The 27579-nt window shown below is 48.2% G+C and overlaps 2 protein-coding genes across 2 annotated transcripts in view; one reads left to right on the top strand and one right to left on the bottom strand.

The window, feature by feature from the left end:
• Positions 1555–23073, bottom strand: LOC110388791 (tyrosine-protein kinase ZAP-70). The gene is made up of 13 exons (XM_021378394.1): positions 22864–23073; positions 10338–10792; positions 8745–8905; positions 8078–8216; positions 6835–6913; positions 6526–6566; positions 5675–5723; positions 4806–4980; positions 4079–4285; positions 3609–3801; positions 3149–3289; positions 2568–2680; positions 1555–2229 (listed from the first exon to the last, which is right to left on the bottom strand). Exons 2-13 carry the CDS (start codon positions 10737–10739, stop codon positions 2106–2108), a joined length of 1824 nt encoding a protein of 607 aa, XP_021234069.1. The 5' UTR covers positions 10740–10792; positions 22864–23073; the 3' UTR covers positions 1555–2105.
• The window catches only part of ADAMTS10 (ADAM metallopeptidase with thrombospondin type 1 motif 10), a 59078-nt gene continuing 48165 nt past the window's right edge, over positions 16667–27579 (top strand). Inside the window, exon 1 of the mRNA XM_021378391.1 lies at positions 16667–16969. The gene's annotated coding sequence lies outside the window, so the exon portion shown is untranslated. The remainder of the gene's footprint in view (positions 16970–27579) is intronic.

Genomic DNA, 27579 nt, shown 5'->3' with positions numbered 1-27579 from the left:
ATAGAAAGGTGAGTGTGAGCTGGTGATCTCAGTGCAATTGATAAATATGCATGTGCTAGTGATAAGATAGGTTGGAATGCAATAGATCTGCACTGACGGTGCGATAGATTGCTAGATGGGGTTGATCAGACATGAGCATCAATGGTTTATCATATCCCCTGTTATCACCGCGGGTGTTGAAGTTAGAAGATGTTCCACCCTTCCCTTGTAAGATGGAGGATGTGAGAATTAGAAAGTTTTAAAGAATAATGCAAAATAAAGAGTAAAAAAGCAACAAGGGGAATAAGGGGAATTGAGATAAGGAGTGAGGGAGCGGTCAGCAAGAGAAGAGAATTTGAGGAAATTTATTGGAGAACAGAATCAACCGTACAGCACCGAACTCACTCTGTGCTAACTCCAGCCTGACTTTATTTCAGCAGTGACTCAGCCCTTGCTCAAGCACTCTGAGATCAGCAGGTCTCAGTATTTGAGCTGCTGGCAGTGGGCGAGGAGAGACAGCAGAGCTGGATGCATCTGCGCTGGGGATGGGGAAGAAGAGAGGCTGTCCTGGTTTGCAGAGCCACTGCACTGTGAGACCTACAGATGCAGTGGTTTTCAAGCAGAAAGAACATCAAACCTTTGTTCCTACTTTCTCTGGGAGGAAAACGTGACATAGAAGATAATTTTTTTCCTATCTCTGCCACTCACTGAGCCAGCATGAACAGCCACTTTCTCTTCTGATGTCTCTTTTCCCCTCTGTTGGCAAAGATAAGTTGTCTGTAGTTCTCAAGCATACAGGACAAGCTAATGGGCTTGAGAGGGAAAATGCTTTGGTGTGTAAGTACTTGCTGTCACTGGAGGCTGTAGCCTAGGCAGGGAGGGGGGAACGATTTGATTTTCATCAGACCGAGGTTCTCTGATGGTTCTGAGGCTGTACCGAGGGGGCAGTTTAGGTCTCATACTTGAACAGTTGCCTTCAGATCAAATACACCTCCCCTTCAGGCTTAGATAAGGGCTGTGCCCCCCCAGGGCTGTTTATTTCACCTTGTGGACAAGGTACGCTGTGTAAGTTACCGTGTGGCTTTCAGATACCAGAAGATGCTGAGAGATAAGCTTTTCTTTTCGTTGTATCTGTAAACTCTGACCTCCTCCTTCCTCCACTTCCCCTGCCTTCACAACACTGCAGATCACACCTCCCCAGCATGGGTCATCCACTACATCCAGGGCAGGGGTAGAACAGTACAAGCCTCGATAGATAAATAGATAGATACATAGATAGATAGATAGATGGATGGATAGATGGATGGATGGATGGATGGATGGATGGATGGATGGATGGATGGATGGATGGATGGATGGATAGATAGATGGATTTCCACAGTGGGCTCATCTGAGCAGCTCTTTGTGCAGGAAAGCTCCACCTCTGCCCTGAAGCCAACCAAGGGTGACCACAGGCATATGGAGAGCATCAGAGAGGGAAACCCTGCCTTGCTGGAAGGGAATGACAATTATTTTCTTTTCAGCTTGAAGCAGCTGCATACATTTATGATAGTTCGATAGTCTGAGACATAGGGATGCTAAAAAATATAGTTTATTTATGGAGTGACCAGAATGCTCATTTCAGTAGCACAGAGGCAGTCAGGGCCCAGGGCGCAAGCAACAGATGCTTGGGGTTTTGTTGTATGAGGAGCCTTAACCAGTGCAGGGGGGAAGACACCATGCCGTGTGCTGAACAGGTTTCCTGCACAAGATTTGTTTTCTGAGGGTCTGGAAGAAATCCAGGTCTGCTGGAGCCAGCACAGTTCATCCCCAGTAAAACTGGTTGGCATTAAGCTGTGATACTGGGATATGGTTTTGGAAGTGGGTAGGAAGGAACTACAACACCGTCCTGTACTGTTGTGTGCTGGTCAGATTGGAGGTGTAAACCATGACTGGCAGCTGGGAGACACAGAGCACAGCTGAGTGCCCTCTTCTGCTGTCTGCTGGCAGCAGCGTCTCCTGGCTTCTTAGTTCTGGAGCAAAAAGAAACCCCACCATATAAAAGATTAAAGTCAAAATTTGCAAAGAGCCTTTCCAGGTCCTGTGCAGGAAGTCCAGGGTGTGTGTTGAGGGGCAGATAGGGAAACTCAGGGAAAAGCAGCTTTTGACTTGTTCTCTGCCTCCGAACCGTTTTCTGTCTTGGTGGCAATGCTGTAGTAGTAGGTGCGGATTGTGTTTTCCACAGAAAAAAATCCTGGACGCTCTTCCCATCTGCAAGGGCAGAAAGGAACAAATAAGAACCAACAGAAAGGACAGAAGTGGATTGACCCAATGGAGAAGGTAGCAGGCACCAAAGAATCTGGGGGGAAACAGCACAAGTTGTTCCAGGGCTGAGGAGAGGAGATGAGACCTTTCTAGGATGAGAGGTGCAGAAGCAGAGAGGTTCTAACAACTTCCAAGGCTGGTACAGGCAAATGAAGAGGAATGATAAGCAAGAAGTAGATGCATTCAATGCATCATGGACTTAAGAATGAGACAAATGCAGGAGACAGCATTCATTTGTATTTTCCTCATGGGCCAGCAGAGAAATGAGCAAGGGAAGTCCTTACCTGTAGGTCCAGCATTGCATCATGAGGGCGTAAATCTCTGCAGGGCACTCAGTGGGACAGTCCATGCGCTTCCCTTGCTCTATGAAGCTGATGACCTCTGGGCCTTTCATTTTCTGGGAGAGGATCAAGCGGGAAAATGTTTTAATGTTTTTGGAGCTAGCAACAGGCTCAGCAAAGGCAGATCTGTGCTGGTAATGCTGTGGGTCTGTGCACAGTATACCCCATATAGTCACCATCTTTGGGTGTCTCATCCCAAGCCCGGGCTGAGCAGCGTCTGAGCAATTGATATTTCAGCTCTGCAAGCAGTTGGAAGGATCAAAGAGAAGATCTGCTTTGATTCAAACCCAAATGCTTTGTTTCCCATTTCCTTTCCCTTACATGAACACAAAGCTGCAGGATCCAAGCAATCCAATTTGTGCCTTCCGTAAAGTGGAAGTGAGCCTGTCTGCTTTCCCTTCTGTTCAACAGTGGTAAAAGCTCAAGGGAATGGAAATTGACATTTCAATGTGTCTCAGCCTGGCTTAGAGTGGGAATCCAGATAGTGGCATTCACCCATGGTGGACCCAGCTCTGCCTCCTCACCTTGTATGGTTTCTGTCCGTAGCTGAAGGCCTCCCACATGGTCACACCGTAGCTCCATACATCACTCTTGCTGGAGAACTTGTGATAAAGGATGCACTCTGGCGCGTACCACTTCAAGGGCCACTTTCCTGCTGTCCTGGCCTGTAGGAAAGCGAAGAGGAGCATTTGCACCCTGAGATACAGATTGCTCTGAGCTGAACCTGAATTCTGCATTGCTGCATGTTTGTGTTAAATGCAATCCCACACTGAGGAAAAATTCCCCCCGTCTGCATTTCTTCCTCACCTCCTGGACCTTTGCAAAGCCCCTTTTAATGCCACAGCACTGGGGCTGGACAGAATGTGATGTGGTTGTACAGCAGGGCTCCTGGGAAGAGCCCAGAGCCCCAGTTTGTGGGGGTCTCAGCCCTCAGCCTGGAGGCCTCCTGCTGCTATTTGCATCTTTTGCTCTGCTTACACTTACCTTGTAATAGCTGTCGTCAGCGCCAAGAGCCTTTGAGAGGCCGAAATCACTGATCTTGGCATAATGCTGATTGACCAGCAGGACATTTCTTGCTGCCAAGTCCCTGTGGACAAAGTTTTTTTCTTCCAAGTACTTCATCCCCATGGATACTTGATGCATCAGCTCCACAATATTGCTGACTGTAATCTCATCTCTGGGGAGGATGGAAAGACAATGCAGTAATAAAACTGTTGGACAACAAGGATCTGTCATTAATCTATACAACACAGTCCCCTCTAAGCTCTCCAGCTGCAAAGGAGAATGAACAAGGACATCTCTGCTCTAGAAGCATTGCTCCCTATTAGCTCGCATTGAAAGGAATCTCTTTTTGCTGTTATCACCCTCCCTTCACCTACACAGTCGGATTCCCATGACAGCAGTGAGTTAGATGAGAAATGCAGAGAATCAGCGATGTTTTATTCTATACTCACTTCTTGGAAGACAGGAACTTGTTGAGTGGTCCGCCAGAAGCCATCTCCATCACGAGCATCAGGGACTCTGCCTCACAGACCCCGATCATGCGGACGATGTATGGGTTGTCCAGCTGGTGCATGATCTGGGCTTCCGTCATCATTTCATCCCTCACTGTTTTCTCATTGTTGCTCTTCAGCACCTTGATGGCCACATCAATCTGCTTCCTGCGCAGGGCACAAGAGGAACACACACATGGATGAATTAAACAGCAGCTGGATTCATGTAATATTTGCTACCTGTAGGTCTGAAGGCTTCTCACACAGTGATATCTGCATCACTGCTGCCATTTTTTCAAGATGGATCTCAAGTACAAAGCCATCTCTGTGGGCTCACAGAGAACCAGAGGAAGGATTGAACGTCAAATCAGTTCCACTCCTTTGCCCCAATGTGGGCCACGATGACCTCAGAAGCATGGACTTGCTCCTCTGAGCCCAGCAAATGCCTCCAGAAATGGCAGTCCCATGCCTGGGAGCACACAACGCATATTACACTCTCAGGACACTAAGGCTGTCACTGAAAGTCCTGGGAAGGCCACCACTGATCTTCCAAGGTCTCTTTTATACATCCACCCCATTATCACTCTAGGGTCTCTCTAACTAGAAACTGGATGGCTGGGGACACCTCTGAGCTCACTCTGGAGCACCCTCTTCCTTCTCCCTAGGCATCTCACAGGGCAGCACTCACTTTCTCATTTTGTAGACTCCTTTCTTGACGCAGCCAAAGTTTCCTGCCCCCAGTTCCACTTCGTCGATCATCAGGTGGTCCCTCTTCAGGAAGAGTTTCTTGTCCTTCAGTTCCTCAGGGTCACTGTATGGGCTCTCATAGACACTGGTGTCCATGGGTAGCATGCGTGACTTTCCTGAATGTTCCAGAGAGATACAGTTGTTTGTAGTTGTAAGTGATGTACTGTTCCCTGCCCCTCTCTCCTTCACTGACTGGATTTTGTCCTCCCTCCCAGCCAGTTCTCCTGCAGGATCCAGCATTCAAGCTTTCCTCCTGGGCTTCTCCCTTCCTCTCACAGCCCATGGCCTCACTGAGTTAAAATAGAGGACCTGGGATGGAGAGGAATGTTGGAGCACTCCCACTCCACAGGTTCCTCCAGGTCCCAGACACGTAGAATCATGAAGGCTGGAAAAGACCTCTCAAATCATCCAGTCCAACCATCCACCTACCACCAGTATGGCCCACTAACCCATGTCCCTGAGTACCACATCTACACATTTCTTAAACACCTCCAGGGACAGTGACTCCACCTCTTCCCTGGGCAACCTATGCCAACGCATCGCCACTCTTTTGGGTGCTTAGTTTCACCCCACTGAAATCTAACTGAATACACTGAGAATTTAGTAGGCAGAAGATGAGGAATTGAACAGGACTTTACGGAGTATTGGATGCAGGCAAACAGTTCTGCAATACTCTTGGCTCAGCACTCTGAAGTGAGTGGGATGCTCCTGGGTGCCCTTGTAGAAAAGAGGCTTTGCAGCACCGCTTTTTGACCAGAAAGTGATACAAATGGCAATCCCCATGGCTTGAGGGCTTTCAGAGATGCTCACCTACAGGCTCTGGTGTGTATCCATCTGCATTGAGAGGCCCAAGGTTTTTCTGGAAAAGAAACAGTGATAAAGTGGGTAAAGCAGCCAGGGGAAACCATTTTAATTTGAATTGGGAGAGGTGAGGGACAGGAAACCTCTGCAGTTCGACAGAGTCCCAGCTGGTGGCTTCCACTGTAAGGTGCAGTGCTGGGCATAGGGATTGGCATGGAGTTGAGCTGGTCTGGTCCTGGCTGGCATGAATCCCATGCAGCTCCGCAGCCTCAGAGATGTTACTGCTTTATGGTACAACTCATCCAGCACAGCTCTGAGCTCCAGTACTGCTTGCTGTAGTCACCATAGGAGCCCACCACAGATTGTGAAAGCTCTTTGACAAGCTGGGTAAATGCTCAGCCCTTTATTTAGGCTCGTCTGGGCTCTTGCACAGCCCAAACTCGCTGGTTTCAGCACAGCTGGGCACTGAGCATGGACGTTCCCCGGGGCTGGGGATGCAGAGGGAGAACAAAGACATGGCCCATGGCCAGCAGCCAGCAGTGGGGCTGAGCACTGCCAGAACCTGACCACATCTCCCTCACTCCTGCCTGGCAAGGAGGGCAGGGGGAGAGGGCTCCCCGAGGACTTAGCCCCGCGTATTGCAAGGAGCACAGTGTGAATGGAAACCATTCTTGGCGCTGATGGTAGCTATGCCCAGCTATTCCTTGTCCCCATCCAAGCTGGAAAGGAGACAGCATTGCAGCTGGCCTTAATATATTCCAGTTGAGTTGCTGCCTTTTAAAGAAGAGTACAGTTTGATCAGCAAGTTCAAAATGCAACTAAATGAGGTACCAATAAAACGGACTTTCCCCACAACTTACGCTCACGGAGGGGTGGGTTGGTGGAGCCGGTGCTTCAGTGGCTGTGGATTGGGAGAGAGGAGTTGTTAGTGAGAGTCTGCTTATGCCCCAAGCAGGAACAGAGCATCAGTCCTTTGAGGATCCAATCCCTCCCACACAAAAGTCCCTTTCTCCTGCTTTAACCATAATGGATGTGGAAACATGCATGGACATGGGCACAGTTCCAAGCCCTCAGGAGACCTCAGGATTCCCACGGGCAGAATATGAAGTGATGTTTGTGACACGTGGGACAAGTGACCAAGGCCAGAGATGGCACTGGCACCAGCTCACCTGTCATGTTGGGGTTGGGGCAGCTTTCCCTCAGGTAGAAAATCAGCCCATCCGGTTTGAGCTTCAAATATTCCACCAGCTGATAAAGGAATCAGGGGAAAATAGATTAACTCAAGCAGAAAACCATCTCTTCTTTTGCAGGCAACATGTGTGGCTTATGGTAATGATTTCTCTCAGATTAATGGCAGCCAGGGACTCAATTATTTCTTTCTCCTCTTCTGTCTGTGCACTCAGGGATCTCCTACAGCAGGCATTTGTATCTGGGTGTCTGCCAGAGCTGGGAAGAGTTTGGGAAGTTAGATAAGCCCTGAAGAAAGGCAAAGGGAAAACCTTTAGTAGTAGGGCTGGGTAGGGCATTCTCAGTGTAATGTCATTGTTGCCACAGCCGGAAGGGACTGTAATTCATGTTTCTGTCTGATAAAAGACTGAAAGAAACCTTTGGCTTTCCCAGCAGAACCCTAGCATTCACTTTCTGGATCCCAGGCACTTTTCCACTGCAGCACCCTCTGGTTCCAAAACAGTGGGGATCTGACTCTAGCTGGAGACCACCACCCCAGCCCTGGCCACCAGAGCACAGGGGACCAGAGTTTCTCTTCCCCTCCTACGTGGCTCAGATTTCATTCCAAATTAGGAGCCTGGCACAGTTCTGTTTCCATAAAAAAAAATGCCCCGAAGTCTTTGTTTCCTTTCAAATTCAGAGTGAAAACAGTCCTGGGAATTTGAAAAATTCAGCAAAACAGTTACAGTCTGCAAACAGCCCTCCCCAGGAAGAAGTGGTGCGTTCCTTTCCTGGAGCAGCCCCAGGAGTTGGACTCAATTATCCTTAAGGGTCCGTTCCAACTTGGGTTATTCTGTGATTCATTGGGCTGTGGTGTGCCCACAGTGAGCCAGGATGGGGGCCCTGCTGGTACCTGGGCTTCAGGCACTTGTCACATCCCCTAAAACCCTGTCCCCTCCTCATGGCTGGGGTATCCAGCCATCTCCGGTCTCCAGACACATTCTGCAGCTCCTGTGGGGTGACAGATGTGTCTCCTGGCACTTGGATCTGCGGTCATGTCAAGGTTTTAGGAGTTGGCTCAAGACTTATGGGCCTCCTGAGTCTTTGTGTGCAAGATCCAAGCTCTCAGAGTCTTTAAGGCTCCAGATGGCCTTTCCTTTCCTCCAAGGCATGAGCAGATGTAGCAAGGGAGAAGAGCCTTTGCTTTGCTAGGACAGCAGTGCTCATCATCCCACAGCACGGTACCTGCCAGAGCGTGTCGAACTTGGTCCCCTCGGGGATGGAGTACTTGCCAGACTTGTCCTGGTCGATCCGATAGTGATACACTGTTTTGCCATAGACAAGGGACAGAGCGTAGGTGCTCTTTTCCTTTTTATCTCTCAGCCTGGTGGGAAGAAGAACTATCAAAAGCAACTCGAGGTTTTGCCCTGCAAATTAGCATGGCTGCAGTGGTGGTTGGTTATTTGTTTCTCCAACTCATTAGGGAGATAATTAAATTAAGGGCTGTCTCACCTCTGCAGAGACACATGTTATTCTAGCACACCAAATGCTTTTTTCTATATTTTATTGGCCATACAGTGCCTCGGTTTCATTGTTAAATGTCCTTGTTTACTGAACCCTTTATCTGACATCACCCAGTGCATTAATTAATAAGCATGCTTCATGCAGACTTGTAAACACAAGAAACAAATAAAGCTCAAAACTGGATTCATGAAGGCCAGACACTTATTGGGAAATAACAGATGTGGAGCGTCAGACCCTGAATTTGAAAGGTCCATAACAACAGTCTGACCATACCCAACCAAACCTCTCAGGAACACTCAGATGAAACAAATAACCAGAGGGCACAGGAAGCGGGGAGATGGTAGATAGCATGGGGATGACAGCATCTGCCAGGGCACTGTATACTCACAGGAATTTGCCATCGGGTTGCGCCCCAGAGTAGAGCCTCCGCTCAGCTTCATCCCGGGTGATGTTGCCGTGGTACCAGGGCATCCTCTCATGGGCTGTGGTGGCAATGAGCTTCTCCACCTGTGGGGCCTGGCTTACAATGGCCTGTTCAAGGGCATCCCCCTGGGAGAGAGCGAGAAGTGAGCCGTGGCTTCCGCACATCTCAGAGTGACGTCGCAAGAAACTTGGATGGTCCCGTAACTGAAGCACCAATGACTTTAATCATGCCTGTCGCACTACTGGGTTGAATTTTGTTATTCTGTATATCACTATGATTCACTTATCTAAATTGCTTTCTCTCTCAAGCCCATCTGATGTCCATTTATTTGCTGGTGAGGGAACAAGAGGTAATGGCCTCAAGTTGCTCCAAGGGAGTTTCAGGTTGGATATTAGGAACAATTTCTTCTCAGAAGGGTTATCATACATTGGCACAGGCTGTCCAGAGAGATGGTGAAGTCACCACCCTTGGATGTGTTCAAGAACCATGGAGATGTGGCACCGAGGGACATGGTTAGTGGGCATGGTGGGACGGGTTGAGGTTGGGCTTGATCTTAGAGGTCTTTTTCAACCTTAATAATTCAGTGATTTTAAGAGTGAAGCCACCATGTTCAAGCACCAGGTTCGTGGGTGCCTTCTCACTCTGTGTTCCTGGGGGACCAGGATCCCCTTCCTGGCTGCTTGCTGTTCCTGGGCAGTACGATTTACCAAGGGCAGTGCAGTCTGGAAATCAATGTGTGTTACCGTAAATGAATGCTATCAGCTCCACACTTTATAAGGAGCTGCAGGTTTTCATTTGCCAGTAGGTGGCAATGTCCTTTGTGTTATCACCAGCGGTCACAGTTCAGATTCATGGAGAAACCCTACTGAAGACTTAATTCTGACGAGCACCTCTGGTCTAAAACAGATCACTTTTAGAGACCTTTTGCAGAAAGGCTCAATGGGGAGAATGCCTGAGCCATCTTTCTGCAAGGGACTTGGAAGTGACCAAACAGCCACTGTGGAGGTGGCAGAAGGGAGAAAAAACTCATTGTATGTCTGCCACTACAGCTATCCACAGAGTTTGGCTTAGTCTGTCTACATTATGCGTATTCCTGTGTACGACCAACCATAGCAATCTCTCTGTAGCTGCTTTTGAATTTAAATAATAGGCAGGCTAGATCTGGTACCCAGTGCCTCAGGCTCATAGGCAAAGCCTCCAATGACTTTAAAGAGCAAGGAAAACCTGAGCAAGAGTTTTGAGTCTGGTTCCATCACGATATTACGGAGGCACAGATGAGGGTCTAACTACAAAGAGCATCCTACATGCTGCGGAGGAGCAAATGACACATGTAGAAATGCTCATAGAGAAGTTGGTGACCTCAACATCCAACACCAAACAACTGAAAGACTTCAGACTGCTTTCAGTGCCTGCAGGCGCAGAGAAGGATCTTGCTGTACCATGACATGACAAAAGAGGAGGAAGACAATGATAGAAGAGGTGAGGATGGGAGGTGGTAGTAAGCCCCAGGGATTGCTCCTTGCATGGCCCCATGGCGCCGTTGGCCATGACCATTACCTCCAGCCTCCATGTCTGCCGGATGTACTCGCGCACCATGTTGTCCCTCATGCTGTCAAAGACCCCAGGCTGGGGGTCCACACCACTGGGGCGGTTGCAGGGTTTGCGGAGGGTACAGCAGAGCCCATCGGCATCCTTGGAGTAAAACTCGCAGAGTTCTTCGGGCCCGCAGTGCGCTTTGCCACCCGCGATGGCGTAGGTTCCATTCATCTGGCGTTCGATGGCATAATGATAGAACTGCAGGTTGCACACCATGGAGAGGACGTAGCCCCCCAGGCTACGCAGGCACTGCCGCAGCAGGAACAGCCCATCTGACATGCCTGCCAGTTTCAGGTACTCCTCCGCCTCCGACCTGGCAATGCTGCCATAGTAGAAGGGCAGGTGAGCGGCAGCATCCGGCATTGCTGCACGCGTTGGGACTGCCCAGCTCGGCTCACACGCTACTGGTGCTCAATCTGGAAGAGAGAACCAAAAGACTTCGTTGATTTAATCTTTCAAAAATGGTTAACTGGGATTCAAACACATTTATCCAGGGGTTCTTCAGCCTTTAGGGTCGCTTCAAATATTGCTTGCATGGGTGCATTCATATTTCCGCCCAGAGAATCCCATGCAGCGAATCCTCTATTCTGCCCTGAACAGAGCTAGAAAGTGTAAGCAGAAATCCACCTGCTTTTCATCTAGTTCAAGCAGAGAATGCACCAAATCCTACAGTGAATTGCTCCAGTCACAAATTACCTTCACTGTTAAAAATGTGCTTCTTACATCCATCCCAATGTTCTTAGCTTTTACTTCCTATTTTCTCTCTGGCACTGTTCACAATAAAAGGAAATTCTTTCTCCTCCCTGAATAAATTAGCTTTGCCTTAAGAGTCTATTAGGCTAAAAATCTTAAACAAATTAAGGTTAAAACATGATATGATAAAATATGATATGTTTTAATCTTTGTCTAAAGAACATGTAAATATACAATCATACCAAACACAGCAAAAGAAAGTAAACACAAGCCCAAGCGCTTCTAGGCAGACATTAACCAACAGTTGACAGAAACAAGGAGAAGCCTTCCTCTAATGGTCCCTTGATAAATTGTATGGATTTTTTCCTCCAGTACCTGATTCTGGCTGGTTTCTGAATTTGGTCAATACTCTGATTGCAATTCCTGTACGTTCCTATTTCTACGTCTTGCGTGTGCTCCAGAGGAAGCTGGAGCTCAGAGATGGCTGGGCATCATTGCAAAGCAAGTTCAATCCCCCTGTCTCCATCAAGCTGAAATGTGCAAGCATTACTGGAGATCCCTGCTCAGAGCAGCCTAAAATCAGAAGCAAACCTACCACCATGCTGCTGCAGTGCTGGTTCTTGGTGGAAATCCAGTGAGAAATGGTACTTCATTGACTGAGTCACTGCAGAGTCCCTTTCCCAGAGAGCTACTGGTTTTGTGTCAAAACATCTAAAATCACCCACATTGATTAACGGAAGTCCTACGACATTTACAGGGTCTGATTTGTTCCCTGGAGCCTAATCTTCAATTTTGTCATTACGCAGATGCTGACCCCAAAAAGACCAGAGTCAGAGAAGCATAGAATCTTAGAATCTTTAAGGTTGGAAAAGAGCATCTAGTAGAATCATCAGCCCATCCCCACCATGCCCACTAACCATGCCAGTCATTGCGTCCCTCCGCATTTCCCGCAAATGCGTCACTCATGTTTAGAGTAAAGGAAACCCAGCCTGTTGGCCAGTTCTCTGGTATTTACCCCGATTTTTCCGAGCATCACCCCCCTTCTGAAAATGATGGGAAGAATCACTGCTGATCACTGGTCCCACTCTGCTGTTGCAGAAGCAGCTCTCAGGCTGGAGCTGTGCTTGGTTGGCCATCAAAATTATAGAATTATAGAATGGTTGGGTTGGAAGGGATCTTAATGATGATCAAACTCCAACCCCTCGCTGAGGGCTGGGTGCCCCCCACCAGATCAAACTGCTCCAGGCCCCCTCCAACCTGGCCTTGGGCACCTCCAGGAATGGGGTATCCATAACTGGATGCACCATGCCACCCAGTTGCTTCTTGCCAGTTCTGGGCTCCCAAGGCTAGGGAAGGGTTTGATGTGTGCTCTGGTTTGGTATGAATGGAGTCGGAGTTAGGCAGAAACCATTCTGCTGTGTGCACCTTGCTCTGCTCAGTGTTCAACAGACCCAATGGGGAACTGGATTTATGGAAACCAGACTCTTCTCTCTACCTATTTGTTGCTCATTAAGCCCAGAAGTGCCCCTCTGATGAGAACAGGAAGGGAGAGCAGGCGCGGGGAGGAGGTGTTTCAGCTAAGGCAGGAAACCACAACAGGAAGCCGTCAGCAGCACTTGCAGTCTGCACGTGGAATGAGCATAAGCCTTGTCAGGCAGCACAAGCAAGCCTGAATTTTGAGTTCTGAAGCCCCTTTAATCAAAGTCAACAAATGAAACAAAGTGGGATCGTGGCTGATCTGCCAGTATGAGACAGAAGGCAAATGAGAGCACCCCGTAGCTAAAAACTTGAACGGGAGTCAATGCTTGGAGCTCATTTGAAATGCTCCAGCAACCAAAGCAACCCAGATGCTGGGTTCAGTATCCCTCAGTTCAGCTCCTGAGGTGAGAGCACTGGTGGTGGGTTGAAGAGCAAGCACTGCAACTCCTGTTTTTGACTGCAGAGCAAGCTCATGAGTCACGTTCACTCTGGAAGGAAGAGGAAGCGCTGAGTAGGCAGTGGGAGGTTCACAGCCTTCTTCATGTGCTACAAATTTCCACTTGCTACCTGGGATAAACAGTGATTAGGTAAAAGGGTGAGGCACCCAAACTCATTGGTTCCTTTGTCTGTCAAGTCTGGGACCAAAACATCATAGAAAATGGAACACGTTTGAAAATTGTTCAGTCAGGTAAAAATGAGACAGCAGAAGCCATTGATCATCACTGAGCTCCTACAAAGTTTCCAGATGCCTACACAGGCAGTTCGGTCACAAACAGAATGTTTTTCTCTCCAAGCCCAGGACTAGTCAGGAGAGCCTCAGGGAGGTATCAGAGTGAAGGTGGGGATCAGAGCTTGGCTTAGGCTGTGGAACCTCTTGGTTCAGGCCATGGCACCTGTTTTGTATAAGACTTGCTACTGCAGATGAACCATATTATCATTCTTGAAAACTCTTCTACATTCCCAACCATGAGAGAAAGTCACCCCCTGAAGCCTGAGAGCAGATTGGTGCCCTTGAACAGGATCATTTATAGCCCTGCTAGTGTCCAGGCTCTTTCTCCTACCCATACACCACGTCAGGGCTCCAGGGCACGGCTAAGCTCTTGCTCCAAGCTACGGCTCTGTTCCTTCACATTGCCTCTGGGTGGACACGAGCAACCCCAGCACAACCTCAGCAGACTCACACAAACCTCCCACAACTTTCTTTTCCTGCAGTGTAAAGCGCAGGCAAAAATGTGAACGGATTTCACGGGTTGCTGTGCCAGACATGACAAACCAGTGCCTGGAGGAAGCGATGCAGGGCACCCTCAGCCATCAGCCCTTCCAAGCAGCAGGACCTGTTTTTTACCAACACCTGCTCAATCTCTGCCCCTCAGGCTGCAGCAGTGCAAATACTGAGTGTTCCTGGTTGGCTTTGAGTGCTCAGCCCCTCGGGGCTGTGGTAATGCCACGTTTGCAAGCTGGTGTTATGACACAAGGAGGCACTGAAAAAAAAACACCCACGTAAAAAGTACAGTCTGCACACCACGATGCACAGGAAAGCCAGGCAGGAAGCCATTGAGACGTCAGTCAATCAAATCTATATGTCACTGGCCACTCACTTTTGAAGCTGAACGGTTGAATGGTGTCACAAGTGTACAAGTTCCCTTTCGATGTCATTGAGAGATAAGGGCAAGAGGATGGGCTGAGCTGCTTCCCATGTCATGGGACATGGTCTTTTACATGCTAAATGACAACAGACTTGAAATAACTTCAGTTCAACTTTAAATGCTTCATAGTTTACAGCAAAATCCTAAGCTTGCTTTGGATTGTCCTGACCGTAGCCTTCTAATTGCTTGTGATTAATGTTCAGTTTTCATTTATGCATTCCATGGCAGGTCTTCCAAAGATTTCCTCATGAGCACTTACATTTCCTGGCTTCAGCTACTTTCTGACCTCCCTGCTGCTGACTGCACACCCAAACCTCAGCCACCCAACCATGTGTTAACACTTGAGCTATGTGTGAGTGGGAGCTGGTGAAGCTCTGGGCCCATTTGTTTGCTCGCCCGAGCAGGGTGCCTAGTGCTTGTCATTGAAGATAAGAATCTCCCTTACTTGTCAGTGTGTGTTACTGACTCAGTCTTACCTGCAGTGGTTGTGTTGACAGAAATTGCATGGAAAAAGCTCCCTGCTGTTGCTGGAAGTCTGTTTTTTTTTTCCCAAGGACCCCATCTGTTCTCATTGTTGAAGTGAGCAGGTAAACCCAACCTGCCCATCTCTGCCCTTGGATCCATGGCTGTGCACAGAAACACTCTGCACACCTCTCCCCTTTGAAGCAGAACATGGGAGTCATTCAGCCCCAGGGAGAGCCCACAGTCCTTTCTGGAAGGAAAATGCCTAATTACACAGGGGTGTTTATGAGGCCCACGCGAGGGCTCAGTGCTGCTGGGATGCTCCTGTTCCACAACTCCTCACTGCTTTGCTTTGAAGTGGCCGCTCTAAACCTGAGGCTGAGGGTGCTCATCCTTCTCAGAAAGGGAGAAATGGTGTAACAGAGCGTGGAAAATTGATGACACGCTTGTTTGGTGCAGTCAGATGGCAGTAAAGGCCTGAGCTCATTCATATCCTGCTGGGGACTTGTTTTCCTTCTGTGGTTATTTGTCAGATGCTAATGAGCGGAAGCAATTTGCTCTTCTCTCCTTGAGAGCAGGAGATGGGGAGGGGGTAGGGGAGGGGGGGACCACCTGCCTGGGCCTGGTGGTTACAGCTATCTGCCTCCTTTGCTCCAGCTGTTACTTTAATGGCTGGGATTGCCTTGTTGTCTGGTGCTAGCCTGCTTCCTCCGAGCTTTTCACTGGCGGCTGTGAACCCGCAGAATGCTGGGGCAGATGTTTCTGCAGCACTACACAACAGAAATTGGGCTGAGTGTGGTCCCCTGAGCCAAAACACAGTGAGAATAACTTCATTTTTATGGCTGTTACCCATTTAGTTGACCAAGGGAAGGGCGTTAGGAGAAGGTTCTGCACCAGAGAGTGGTGGGGATGGAACAGGCTCCCCAGGGATGCAGGAGCTCTCAGCCATTGGGTTTGAATGGTGCTATGTGGATCTGGGAGTTGGATTTGATGATCACTTCCAGCTGGGAATGTTCTATGAATACTGCAGTAGGAAGCACCAATGGATCTCTTAAAGGTGGTGGTCCTGCTTCTGGATCAGCACAGGCGAACTTCATGCATGAACTTGTTTCCTATTTATGTGTGGTCAGGCCTGTGGTGTATCATGTGCTCTGACAGCTTCTACTTATCTCTTAGTGAAACCTCACTGTTTGGTTGTGCTTTGCTTATGGTGCGTGAATAGAAAGACAACCAAGCATGCAGGTATCAGTGTGCTTCTTGGTACCCAGCTCAGAGTGCTGCTGTTTGTCTCTTTGTGCTGGGTGATAAGTGGCCACAAGGTTGATAATTAGTTCTGCCACTGACTATAGGAGTTTTGGCTCCTTCCCTAAAGAAAAGGGTATTGGTTCTGTATATTGTGCTTCTCTTGCATGAAAGGATCCCTGAACAAGAGTTTATCATAGGTAGGACCTAGCAGAACCTGATAAATCAGAATGTCCAGAACCATATTAAAAGTGCTGCCTTTGATGAAGGTCACAAAAATCCAAAAATCCAACTAAATGTGATGCTTTGCTTAAAGTCAAGCTGACACTAGTATTTTGGGGATATACAGTAGTGTGGACAGTCCCAGGTACCCTGGTACAGGGAAAAGGACAGCACTGCCATGCCCTTCAGTAGCTGGGTTAGTGCAGGAGCAGTCCTGAGTTTTGGCCCCAAAGATGCCCTTGGACCTGTTCCTGTTTGCAGTAGCATCCTCTCTGATTTGAAATATGCCCATTGAGCAGCTTCTCTTGGGGCACAGGTGGGGTGCAGGATCCATGGGTAGGGGTGATGGCATGAAACAGAGGAACACTGCTCTAAGGCAATTTGTGCTCAGCTCTTGCGTGTGGATTTGCTTTGGAAGGCTGTGAGCACCCTGCTGATCCTTTGTAGAGCCGCTGAAAACACTTCTGGCCCTGGATCCACTCATCCTGAACAGCTTTTAATTAGGTTCCAGCATGGTTAAACACAGTGCATTGTTCGCTGCCTGGTGTTGGTGAGTACTCTGTGGTCTGATAACTCAGCTACAGGTCAGCATGTCTGAACGAATGATGTCAGGATGTCCCGAGGATGAGTGAGCACAGCACCTGTCCCTGCATTTACCTGCTGTGCAGGTGGAGCTGGAGCTGACAGCCAACCAGAAAGGGGTTGGGATTCCTGCAGGGCTCTCTGTGGCATGTGAGGGTGCAGTCCTTGGCCTGAAAAGAGAGAACTATTCCATATGTAGCTGCACCAGATCGGGTGTTGGGCTCCATACCCTGTTCCTTTTCTCCAGGAGTCGGTGCTGGATCTCAGGTATTCTGGGGAGGGAGACAAGCTGTCTATGGATACCTTGGGCAGCTCACCCACCTGCTGGTTAACCTCCTATTAGAGCTCCTCTCAAATGAGTTAAAACCTGCTGATTCAGTGGAAATACATTACATCTGATAAGTACAGAGATTGATGGTGGTCTGGTTTCAGTTCCTTAATCTTGCTGCTTAATTTTGTAAGAGGCAATGGTTACTGTATTTTCTGCCTACTGAGCTTTTGTTACTGGCAGATATTGCCAGGCTTCTCTTGGTCTTTTGTATTGCAGGGGTCCATCCCAAACTACCTGGCTTCTGTCTATGATACGAGGTGTCTTTTCTTTGGACAATATCTCTACGCATAACCCTAATCTTGCTCTGTTTTATAGTCCTGCTCTGAAGCTGTCCCCAGAGCTCTCAAATCCCTGCCAGGAGGGGAAGCAAAGGACAGGGATATGCAATTACTACTGAGGCAGGAGTGAGCAGGTTGTATTGAGGTGGTGTTGGTGCCGTGAACCTCAGCCAGGAGGAAGGCTGCCACAAAAGCAGTGCTTGAGGTGCCCCATAACTCAGCCCCACCATGCTGACACAATAGCACCTTAAGGAGATGACCTTCCCTAGCACTGCTAGAGGGGATTTAGGCAGACAGTGTAAATATATCCAGCTCAGAACTTGGCTGAGACACCAAAGAGAACTTCCCTGTGCTTGCAGTAAGAGCCATGGGCTCTCAGATGGCCATGAGTCATTGAGGTTTCTCAGTCTCATTTTGAAAGCCCAGGCAAAGAGGGCTAGCAGCAGGTCTGAGCATAACCCAATGTGGGGCTGTGGGTGTTTGCCACTGGCGCTGCTTTTGTGAACAAAATATTCCTGTGAATAGGTGGGTGGTGGGAAGGAGGTCAGCAGAGGGCTGGGTGCGTTCATTGCTTCTCAGATGCACAAAGATGAGTTTTGTTTATGTGGAACAGATCAGAACCGAGGCCCTACCAAACAAAGTTCCAACAAAAAAAGAAAACAAACCCCAAACCCACCCATATGATTCGGTGCTGGTGGTGAGCACTATCCTGGCACCTGCATACTATGGATGGAGGCCACTTATTTCAGTAGGTGATTTGATACTAGAAGTGTTTGTAAACATTGCAAGCAGAGGATGGAGCAAGTGAAGTGCCTGATGTGACTAATGAGTAGGAACTAATTATGTGCATTACATGTTGACCAGGCATGATAGCAGGCAGGGAATGAGAGCAACCATCAAGCGTCTGAAGAATATGATCATCTTTTGGAGTAAAAGCTGTTTTGGATGCACTGAAAAAATGATATGGGGATAATGGAGATGACAACCAGTCTTACTTTCCACTCATTAATAAGAAACATTTCCTAATAGGATCCATCAGGATGTGGAACGGTATCTCCTGGGAGGAAAGTGGAAGACCCACTGCTACTCATTTAGCACTGGGTCAGAAAAAGTACTGCAGGGAACTATCCTCCACGGGCAGGAAGAAGCTGGGATGAGCTAATAGGACTTTCCCATATCTAATTTCTGCAATTCTGAGTTCCATTTAGGGAAAGTTACACTCTCAGTTTCTTTCTCTGGCCAAGGTAACTTCTAGTCCAGCCAAAGCTCCATGGAATACTGAAAAACACTGAATGCAGAAACATTTTTCTTCCACTGTTGATATTTTTGGGTGGTCTTTTGTTGAACATCGGTGTCTCAAATGAGAACAGGTCCTCTGCTTGTTCACAGACAAGGGCTACATGAAGAGCAGTTACTGCTCCCCTGCACTTTTTGTGATATGGCCCAGTGATCAGCCACACGAAGGTGAAAATTGCTCTTTCTCCATGATTTGGCAGATTCTTAGCTTTTGTCCTTTCTGTGCTGTCAATGGAAAGTTGCATCTGTCAACGGAAGGATGCATTAAAGTCTGCCCATGCTCTGCCCCTGCTTCTTACTGTGGGCAAGATGCACCATCTCCTTTAACTCTTCCACCACGCAAACTAATGTTGAACACTTGCAGCTGAAAATGCAAACACCATCCCTCTTTCTCTGAGCACAGAACACTGGATAGAGCAGCAGAGGGTTAAGGCTGTCTTCTGAAAAGCCCTCTGGTCACTTCGTTTCTGCTTCACCCTCTTGCAACCTCCCCTTGTCGGCTGAACATGCCAACTACTTCTGTTGTGGTCCGCCAAGAACCCATCAAAACAAATTCTTGAAGGAGAACATTGTGGTCCAAGGACAGGGCTTTGTGCTGCAGTGCCCTCCAGGATGCTGGCTCCCACCCAGCCATGGTGGGACAGGCTGGATGTTCCCATCCCGCGGTTGCTTGGGCGCTGCTGGCAGAATTGTTGTTGCTGAGACCCACCCACCACGAACCAGGCGGCGAGACCAACAACAATTAGTTGCAAATAGGCTTTTCTTCTGCAATCCCAGCAGAGATGGAGTGGAAAACCTTCCAGGTCCTGGGGAGCTGGGGCATTTGGCAGCTGTGCAGGGCATGTCCTGCCCTGCGTGAGTCCGGCTGGGTTCTCAGAATTGCCCGGTGCTGTTTTACCCTGCCCTGGTAACGTGAGTGAACTGAACAGCCCTCAAGTTCTGCCTGTGCTCCTGGCACATACCACCACCTCACTCTGTAGGGCCCTCCTCCAGACTCCTGTCTGTTCCTGCATCAAAACTGCATTCCTTGGGGCAGTGCTTGCTGGCTCTTTGCATAGCACAGCAGCAGTCTGGGCTGTGTACCTGTCTGCACTGCTTCTGGATGTGGCAGGGCTCTTGCTGACATCCCTTTGTCCTTTATACCTTGACATGAGGACAGCTGTGGGACCCTGGACATCTGATGCAGGATTTGGGGAGAGCTTCTTCCCTTGGCTTAGAGAAGTGCGCACAGTCTCGCACTGCTCCCTAGGGCTTTATAAAATGAGGCTGTAGTTGTTTAAAAATAGATGTAGTTACACTCTCACCTCTGCCTTTCAGCTCTGTGTGTGACAGATTATAATCTCAGATAAGACGTGAGGGGGCTAGCCATACATGTACATCTATACCCATAATCTTCAGGATCTGCGTAAACATCTAAGAGGAAGAGGGTCATCATTCTCACTCAAAATATCATGCTAGTTTTCCATCTACCCTGCAGATCTCAGCTTTTTAGATACCAGTGTGGTCTGCTCCATGGCCATACTGGGAGTTTTTTCATGGGATGGAAAAGAAGCAGACAGGAGCAGAGTAGCACATGAGCAATCTGTTCTTAATTGACCCAACTTATTGTGGCTTTCTTTACTTAATGGACTCTACTGAGGGATTATTCAGAAGATTTTCAGAAGCATAAATACTTTATTTTTAAGGCTTTAATGGATTTTAATACCCATCTAGGTGCACTGTTACTTTCTTATTGGCCAAAAATTTGACTGAGGGAGAATCTGGGAAAAAAGCGGTTGTGCTGTGCACCTCAAGTGCAGAATTTTCCCTAGGATGTGGGTATGAGATTTGAGTCAATGAATGGTAGTTGACAGTTTTGCTCTATAGAATCATAGAATGGCACAGGTCACCGAGTCCAACCATCACCCTGACATACCAAGCCCCATTGCTAAAACTGTGTCTCTTAGTGCTTTATCCACATGTCCCTTAAACCCATCCAGGCACATGGACTCCAGCACTTCCCTGGGCAACTCATTCCAGTGCTTGACCAGAAAAATAAAATAAAATGGCATCTCAGAACCTAACAGCCATCTCCAACTTGACCGTGAAGGTTGACTGAGCATTAAGTAGTTCTGAGCTTTGAAAGGCAAAAGATGAACCTCAGCTTGAAAGCTAATCTGCAGGCATGAGAGGAGCTCTGTAAGTGCTTTTTTTTTAATGAGGATTAAATCTTTTTCAGACTGCAAGGAGTTATGAGATGGTAGTAAGAAATTCCTGAAGAAGAAATCCTGAAGAGAAAAAAGAACACTTTTGGAGACAGGGGAAGTTGAGTTGGACTTCACAGCTCAGCTAGTTCTTGCGAAAGCACATCATCTCTGAAGTGTAGCTATGTGTTTGAATGTGACCAGCAGGCATTTGGGCAAAGCGTGTGACTTGCAAGTGGTAATGGAAGTTTGCATTCACAGTCAGTCACTTCCTATGTGAAAAGGTCTGTTCTGAGTGTTGAACTGCATCACTAGCAGGCAACATGCTATCTCTATTTTCCAAATAAAGAGCTGAGGCACAGAAAGTAATGGGCTAGATCTGCATAATGATTTTCTGTTTCTTTGGTAACTCCAAGGACTTTCTGTTCCAGTTTTTTGAATGGGATTTGGGGATGTAGAGTCATCTTAAGACCTCCCTCCCTTAGAGTGGCTGTAGCTTTCTGTTTGCTGGAGTTTGCAGAAATCTGCCCATGTTCCCCATTGCCCCTGCTGTCTGCCCTCTGCTCTGGGCTATCTCCAGCAATCTCTGTTGTGTCCATTCAATCCCAGACCTAGCATGGCCTTTCCTGTCACTTCTGGAGATGCTGTAAGCCTAAGTTAGCATAGTTCAGTGATCAAAACGATTTGATCACTGGTGAGGAAAGGACGTGCTTCACGCATCTTTCTGTTCCTGGTCACGTTGCTCAGCTCAAACCCATAGAGTCCGAGCTGGGAAAATTTATCTCAGTGTCCTCTGCCCTTGGTATCTCTGCTGTTGTTCTGCTGGTCTCCCCACTCAGGGCTTGTACAACTCAGAGCTGTTGTCCTTCCTGACCTCTCAGACTGTGACTGCTCCATCTGAGTTTCCTGTGCTGTTTGAGTCTGCTTAGGACCTGTACAAAGCCTGATGTTTTGAAGGCTTTCTGCTCCTCGTGAAGCCATTTGCTTGTCAGGGCAGCACAGGGACTGCTGTGTAGTCTCTGCTATCTGCGAGTTCTCAGAAAATCCTCTTTCTCATTAAGCTTAATAGGAATCAGCTTTTTTAAAAAAGCCATTAAAACCCACATGCATTTATGAGTTTTCTAATGCTGCCGTGGCATCATCCATATTTGTTTAAGAAGCTGTATTCTTGGGAGCATCAGCAAGCTCTACAGGGACTTGGGTGAGGGAAGAGGGTGGTGAAAGACTGAAGATACACAAATCATCTGTATGAGGAAGCAGAACCTCATAGATGTTTGTTCACCCCCTGCCAGGCTACCTAATCCTTTCTCCAGTTGCCTCTGCCCATGTGATGGGTTTCCCACTCATCACTGTAGCCTGTATTCCATCGTCTAATAGATCTGCCCATTAGGAAATGTTTTCTGAGGCTTAATCTCAACTTTCCATTGTTCTAGTTTATTCCATAACACCATGGATTGTGCTCGAACTGATGGGACTTGGAATTGTGCCTGTTTTTACAGAAAAGTGCAGAGCCATAACAGATGAGATGACAAAGAAATTAAGAGAAGCAAATGTGAATTTGGTAGAAGCCCCTTTTCGGAGTATACTTGCTGTTATATTTGTCAGTAGGAAATCTCTGAAGCCCTTCTTGATTACTTGGAGCATTATCCAACAGGTGCCAAGTACCCTCATTCTTCCCACATTGCTGCTTGGGCTCCCAGGCATCAATGGACTTAAAGGGAAGCTTCCAGAAAAGACGAATTTTGTGCCCAGAGATAAAAGAAAGAGAATGGCTGGCCCCAGCTATTGGCCTGTAAGCTGCCATTTCATCTTATGATCTAAACTCCCCGACACCAAAAAGAGAGCGTGATGCCCCGTAACACTGTGCCGGTCTTCTCAAGCAGCGATGGAGCGGTCGATAGAAGTGTAGAGAAGCGGCACAATGAGTTCAGCTGGGCCTATAAACAGCATTGCTTCACAAGATCTCCCGTCCTGCCACAAACCCGTGGTGCTAGCAGGTGTGCAGAGTGCTACGAGGCGAGGAACAAAGCAGCCATGTTGTGGAACAGCAACGGACAGTGAAAAAGGTCTTACCTGGCTTGTGGATGTGCAGAAGGTCCCGTCAGGGGGTTGTTGTGGCAGTTGTGAAGAAAGAAAGGAGAGGAGGGGGAAAACGTTCTTTGGCGAGTGAGAAATGTGTCGCTTTTGGAAGACAGGAGGGGAAAAGGCCACACCATCCAGTGAGCTGTCTGGCATTTGCTAACCTCCGCTTGCTGGTTTCTTTGAAATGAGACCTATTTCCTTGTTGCACAGGAAAGGAAAGAAGAGAAAATAAAAGCCGTGTAACTCTACAGAGCGAACGAGCACCGAGATCTCAGTGCCGGGTCTTCAATGGAAGAATACAAATCCGAGGAAGGCGGTGAAGATCTGTTTTTGTTTAAACAAATGTGTTGAGCGAAGACGTTGCCTGTCAGCAAAGCTCCCTCCTTGCCTGTTGGACAGATGTTCCTTGGGAAGTGAGCCTTGCTCAAGCACATCTGCCATGCTACGTCCCTTGGTTCTGAGTCTCTTGGAATTTTTCACATCTTTGGTGTGACAGTTTGTGACGGGTTCCTGAGGTTAGGTCTTCACCAAGAAGCCTCTCCTCATCTATTTTTCCTGCTCAGCTTTCTGCTCAACTCTTTGCAGTGCCAAAACGGCCACCACACCAACAGCTAGGAACCATTCAACACCAGGCCAACCCAGCGTGCCTTTTTCTTGAAGGGCTTTCAGCTGTTCCTCAAGGGCATGTCTGTCCTTCCAGAAGGGAATAGTGTTTCATCACCAAAGAGCTTGTTGGCCCCTTGACAGCTCCAAACCCTATGTTAAGGGGTTTGGTGCCTGCTCATGTGAGACCAGGGAGAATGGCCACTGAGCTGTAACTTCAGAGTGCTGATTGCAAAGTGGTTTCCCAGCAGGACTGGTAGAGATTCCCAAGAAGGTCTCAGAAGTCTGCATTCTGGAAGTTGGGAGTAGGGCTGCAATTGTGACATGCTGAGCTCACTAATGTTGAAGGTTTGGGAAAAACAGATGCTTGCAAAATCCAAGAGATCCTTGAGCATTACATGGCTGTCCAGCAGTTCGTGGATGAGTCCTCTTGAAGAGCCCCGTGTTTATATTTTGACGTGGAGCTCTACACGATGTTTACTCAGAAATCCATATTAAAGTCTGCTTCAAGCATAGCGGGAGATCCTGAGATAGAAGATGACTCACCCAGGCAATTAAAAAAGGTGAAAATGCAGTGTCCTAACACACCCACCTTTGCAGTGTGAGCAGAGAGGTCTTGCTTCCCAGCAAGGCTCACTTTCGTGTTTGTCCCTTGCCAGTAATCCCCACAAAATTGAGGCAATGTGTAACGATCTCAGTAATTGTTTTTTTTCCAGCTTTGCTTTCAGAGCTAGCAGTGGCTCTTTCAAGCTGAAGTTACAAGTTTGGGAGACACCAACCCTGTTTTTTTTCTAACACCTGGCATTAATTAAACTGTTTTTCCACAGTTGGGCAATTAGTTTGCATGTCTCCACACTAGGGGAAAATCAAAACCATTTGTTTACAGCCAGTTTTGTTCACAGGTTCTCAACCTGCAGTACTTGGGCTGCAAACAAAGTAGGGCATTTGTTTATTACAGCAGTAGTGAGAAGCCCGAATGGAGCGTTGTGGTGTTAGGTACTGTGCAAACATAAAAAGGGATCAGTCTGTGGCCAAGGAGCTAGTCCCAACGTGGATGTGGGGCCAGGCTGTGATGCTGAGCCAGAGCTGGGAGCCCTGCCCAGTTTAGATGTAGCAAGAGTTCTTAATTTTTATTTTATGGACAAAATGACCCCATCGGGCCTCAACATTGTCCTCCTTCTGTGAGAATGGGGGCATTAAAATGAAAATGGCAGCCTTAAAACGAGCGGTGGCCTACAAGTGCTGCATCTGGGACATGGTTTAGTGGGCAATATTGGTGGTAGGTGGACAGTTGGACTGGATGATCTTAGAGGTCTTTTCCAGCCTTCATGATTCTATGGGTGTGCAGGATGCACTGGGCATCAGGCAGCATCCCCCAGAAGTGATGCATTGTGCAGGCATTGCTGGTGATGTTTCTCTTGGGTTTGCTGCTGCATCCCCCAGAAATGATGCACTGTGCAAGCATTGCTTGCTGTGTTTCTCCTGGGTTCAGTGCTGCATCCCTGCAGGCTTTGTACCTGTGGGTGCTGAGCCTGGAGCTCGCAGGGCCCCGTGCAGCCACACGAGGGTGCAGTGTCCTCGGGCTGCTGAGCGCTGGGAAAGGGTCCTGCGGCTCAGCTGGGCGCCTGGGTCCTCTCCACCCCTAACTGAGTGAATGAGGATGCTGGGGAGTTGCAGAGAGAGGATTTTAAGTGTCCTCAAGAGATGCATCTTCATCCTAGAAGGAAGGAGCAGCTGGCACTGTTAGGTATTGGAGACAAATGGTCTCAGCTATCAGTTTCCTGTGAAACCCTTCTTTAAGGCATGTCTTTCTGTTCTGCATCACATCCCTTTATCCTTTCCCATTTTCCTGTGCTTGCAGTGAGACCTTGGGAAGGTGTGTGCAGCCCCATCACCCTACAGAGGCAGGCCTGGGCTGGAGTGAATTCAGCCCTTGAGCTGAGGAATTTGTGTGGTTTGGTGTGAGGATGAGAACATCTGCACAGCCCTGTGCAGGCTCTTGCCCTGAGCACACTTAGCAGGGAGAGGAGCAGGTAGCACAAAGCAGCTCATTCCTGTGCTCCTGAGCAGGGGAGATGGATGTCTGCAGCCTCAGTGCCTCTTAATTACACACTGAGTGTATTTGAAGACAAGTTTCAGCCCCTAGGATGGCAGCAGGCCATGCTTTGAGCAATTAGTTTTTCCCTGGCACCATTCAATTAAACCCCAAACACTTTGTTTGGTTGCTCTTTTATGTCTGTGCTGTGGGGGCTCAGACAATGGCCAGCATGGCCTGCAGAGGAAGGAAACCGCTCTTTCCACCCAACCAGGGAACCAGCCAAAAATCCAGCCCAGCAATTGCAGTCCCTTTGAACTCCGTTCTCAAGCAGAGAGCCAGGACCAGTGCAAGGACCTCGTTGCTGTCCTGGATGTCCTGGTTCCAGGAGCAGGACCAGGGATGGAGTTTAGGGTGGTGAACATGCATGGTCAGAACTCTCCTCCTGGGATCAAGGGGGGTTTCCTTTTGGTGTGTCCAGGTGGTTAGGACTAGCACACCTCCTAGGCCGTACCCACAGACCTCATCTCAGTGGTTTGCTGAGCTGAGAGCTGCTGGCAATCAGGAGGGTGCCCATGGAAGCATCAGAGGCAGGGTGCTGGAGCAGGGGGACCTTGGGTTGCAGTCCCTGCACCCTGTCCCTGTGGGTGAAGGAAGGTGGTGGAGTATGACTCCTTCTGGGGCATCTGCTGCTCTTCCATCTGAGGAGAAGAGTTCAGAGGGCTTGGATGAAAAGCCATTACGGCTGTTAAATGCAAGGGCTGTTAAATGCAAGGATGCGGCCCCTGGCTCAGCTCCCAGCGTACCAATAGCAAAGGATATACTGCCAAAAGGACCACGAGCTGCTTGCTTTCCTTTTAATCCCTTTTCCCAAGCATGCCATGACCCAACAGACGCAGGATCTGACCCACTCTGTGTTCCCTTCTAACATCCAGGTGGTTACAGACCACCTTGGGAATGGCTTTGTGGCTCTTCTGTCCCCAGAGAGGGGCTCAGGCTGGGGCTCTGCTGTCTGATGCTGCAGCCCTTGCTGTGTCCTTCCCTTTTCTATCCAGAAAAAAAAAGCAGGGCAACTGGGAAGGGTCTGTATTTATAATGCTTGCAGCATGGCCAGGTAATTCTCTTTACCAAGACCTACATATTCCGCTTTCTAATCCCAAAGAAGACTTCAAACGGAAGAAGGAAATGAGCTCCTGCCCTTTCTTGCTTATTGTTTTATGTGTCCTGAGAGAGCTTTGTATTTAAACAAGCAGCATTAATTACTTGCAGTGTTTATTCTTTACTTTAGAAATGTATTGTCCTCGGTGGGACACTCCATGGTGGCAGCAGAACAAGAGGCATTCAGCATCACAGCAGCCAGCGGGGCGAAAACGATGTAACTGGGGAGGGAAGGAACTTCTTAAAGCATGAATGAATTCTTGAGGGCTTCTTTAAATGTAAAGCCAATTCCTGCTGATGCTATAGAGCACGGCAGCCTTTGTTGAGGCCATTTTGTCAGACGTGCGTTGGCTTTATAAAAGCATTTCGAAGCTGCATTTAAAATGAAGGTTGGGAATCATATTTGTTTTGGTGTTTTGTTTTTTTTTGGGGGGGGGGGAAGTTGGGGTGTTGGGCAGGGAGGAACAAATACCCAAGCAAAATCCAGAACTGCTTTATCTGTTCTGCCTGCCCCTGTGCGTTGCTGCTGCCATGGGGCTGCCCAGGAGGATGGCTGCTCCTCGCAGAGCGTTAGCTGATGAGTTTTATACTGCTGCAGCAAGACCTGCCTTCTGCACTGATGTCAGCACTCAGGGCGGGTCTTTACAGCCCTGTGGGTTTGGGATTTTTTTTTTTATTTTTTTTTTTTTTGGATAATCCTGGCAAAATTCCTGAGCAAAGTTTTTTTTTTTTTTTTTTTTTTTTTTTTTTTTTTTTTTTTTTTCGAGCAGCCCCTATACATGCTGCCTCCGAGCCGCTCTCTTATTACTGCTCACTTCCTGAAAGGAGACTTTTTAGCAAAGCCTCTAGCTGCAGCGCTGCCTGGGTCTGACAGAAGGAGGTTATTGAGGAAGGCGACATAAACCCTCAGC

Source organism: Numida meleagris, chromosome 27 (assembly GCF_002078875.1).
Source record: "Numida meleagris isolate 19003 breed g44 Domestic line chromosome 27, NumMel1.0, whole genome shotgun sequence".
Classification (NCBI taxonomy): domain Eukaryota; kingdom Metazoa; phylum Chordata; class Aves; order Galliformes; family Numididae; genus Numida; species Numida meleagris.
The sequence above is the reverse complement of the archived record's forward strand: the minus strand, read 5'-3'. Positions and strand labels throughout refer to the sequence as shown.

Bases quoted from the DNA above. Each gene is read 5' to 3' on its own strand.
- LOC110388791 (XM_021378394.1), bottom strand. From the start codon at position 10,739: ATGCCGGATGCTGCCGCTCACCTGCCCTTCTACTATGGCAGCATTGCC. The intron at 6,914-8,077 runs GTACCGTGCTGT...TTCCTTTATCAG, and splicing joins AGTTCGACACGCTCTGGCAG to CTGGTGGAATATTTGAAGCT. The intron at 4,286-4,805 runs GTGAGTGCTGCC...TGCCCTGCGCAG, and splicing joins GGAGTCTACAAAATGAGAAA to GAAGCAGATTGATGTGGCCA.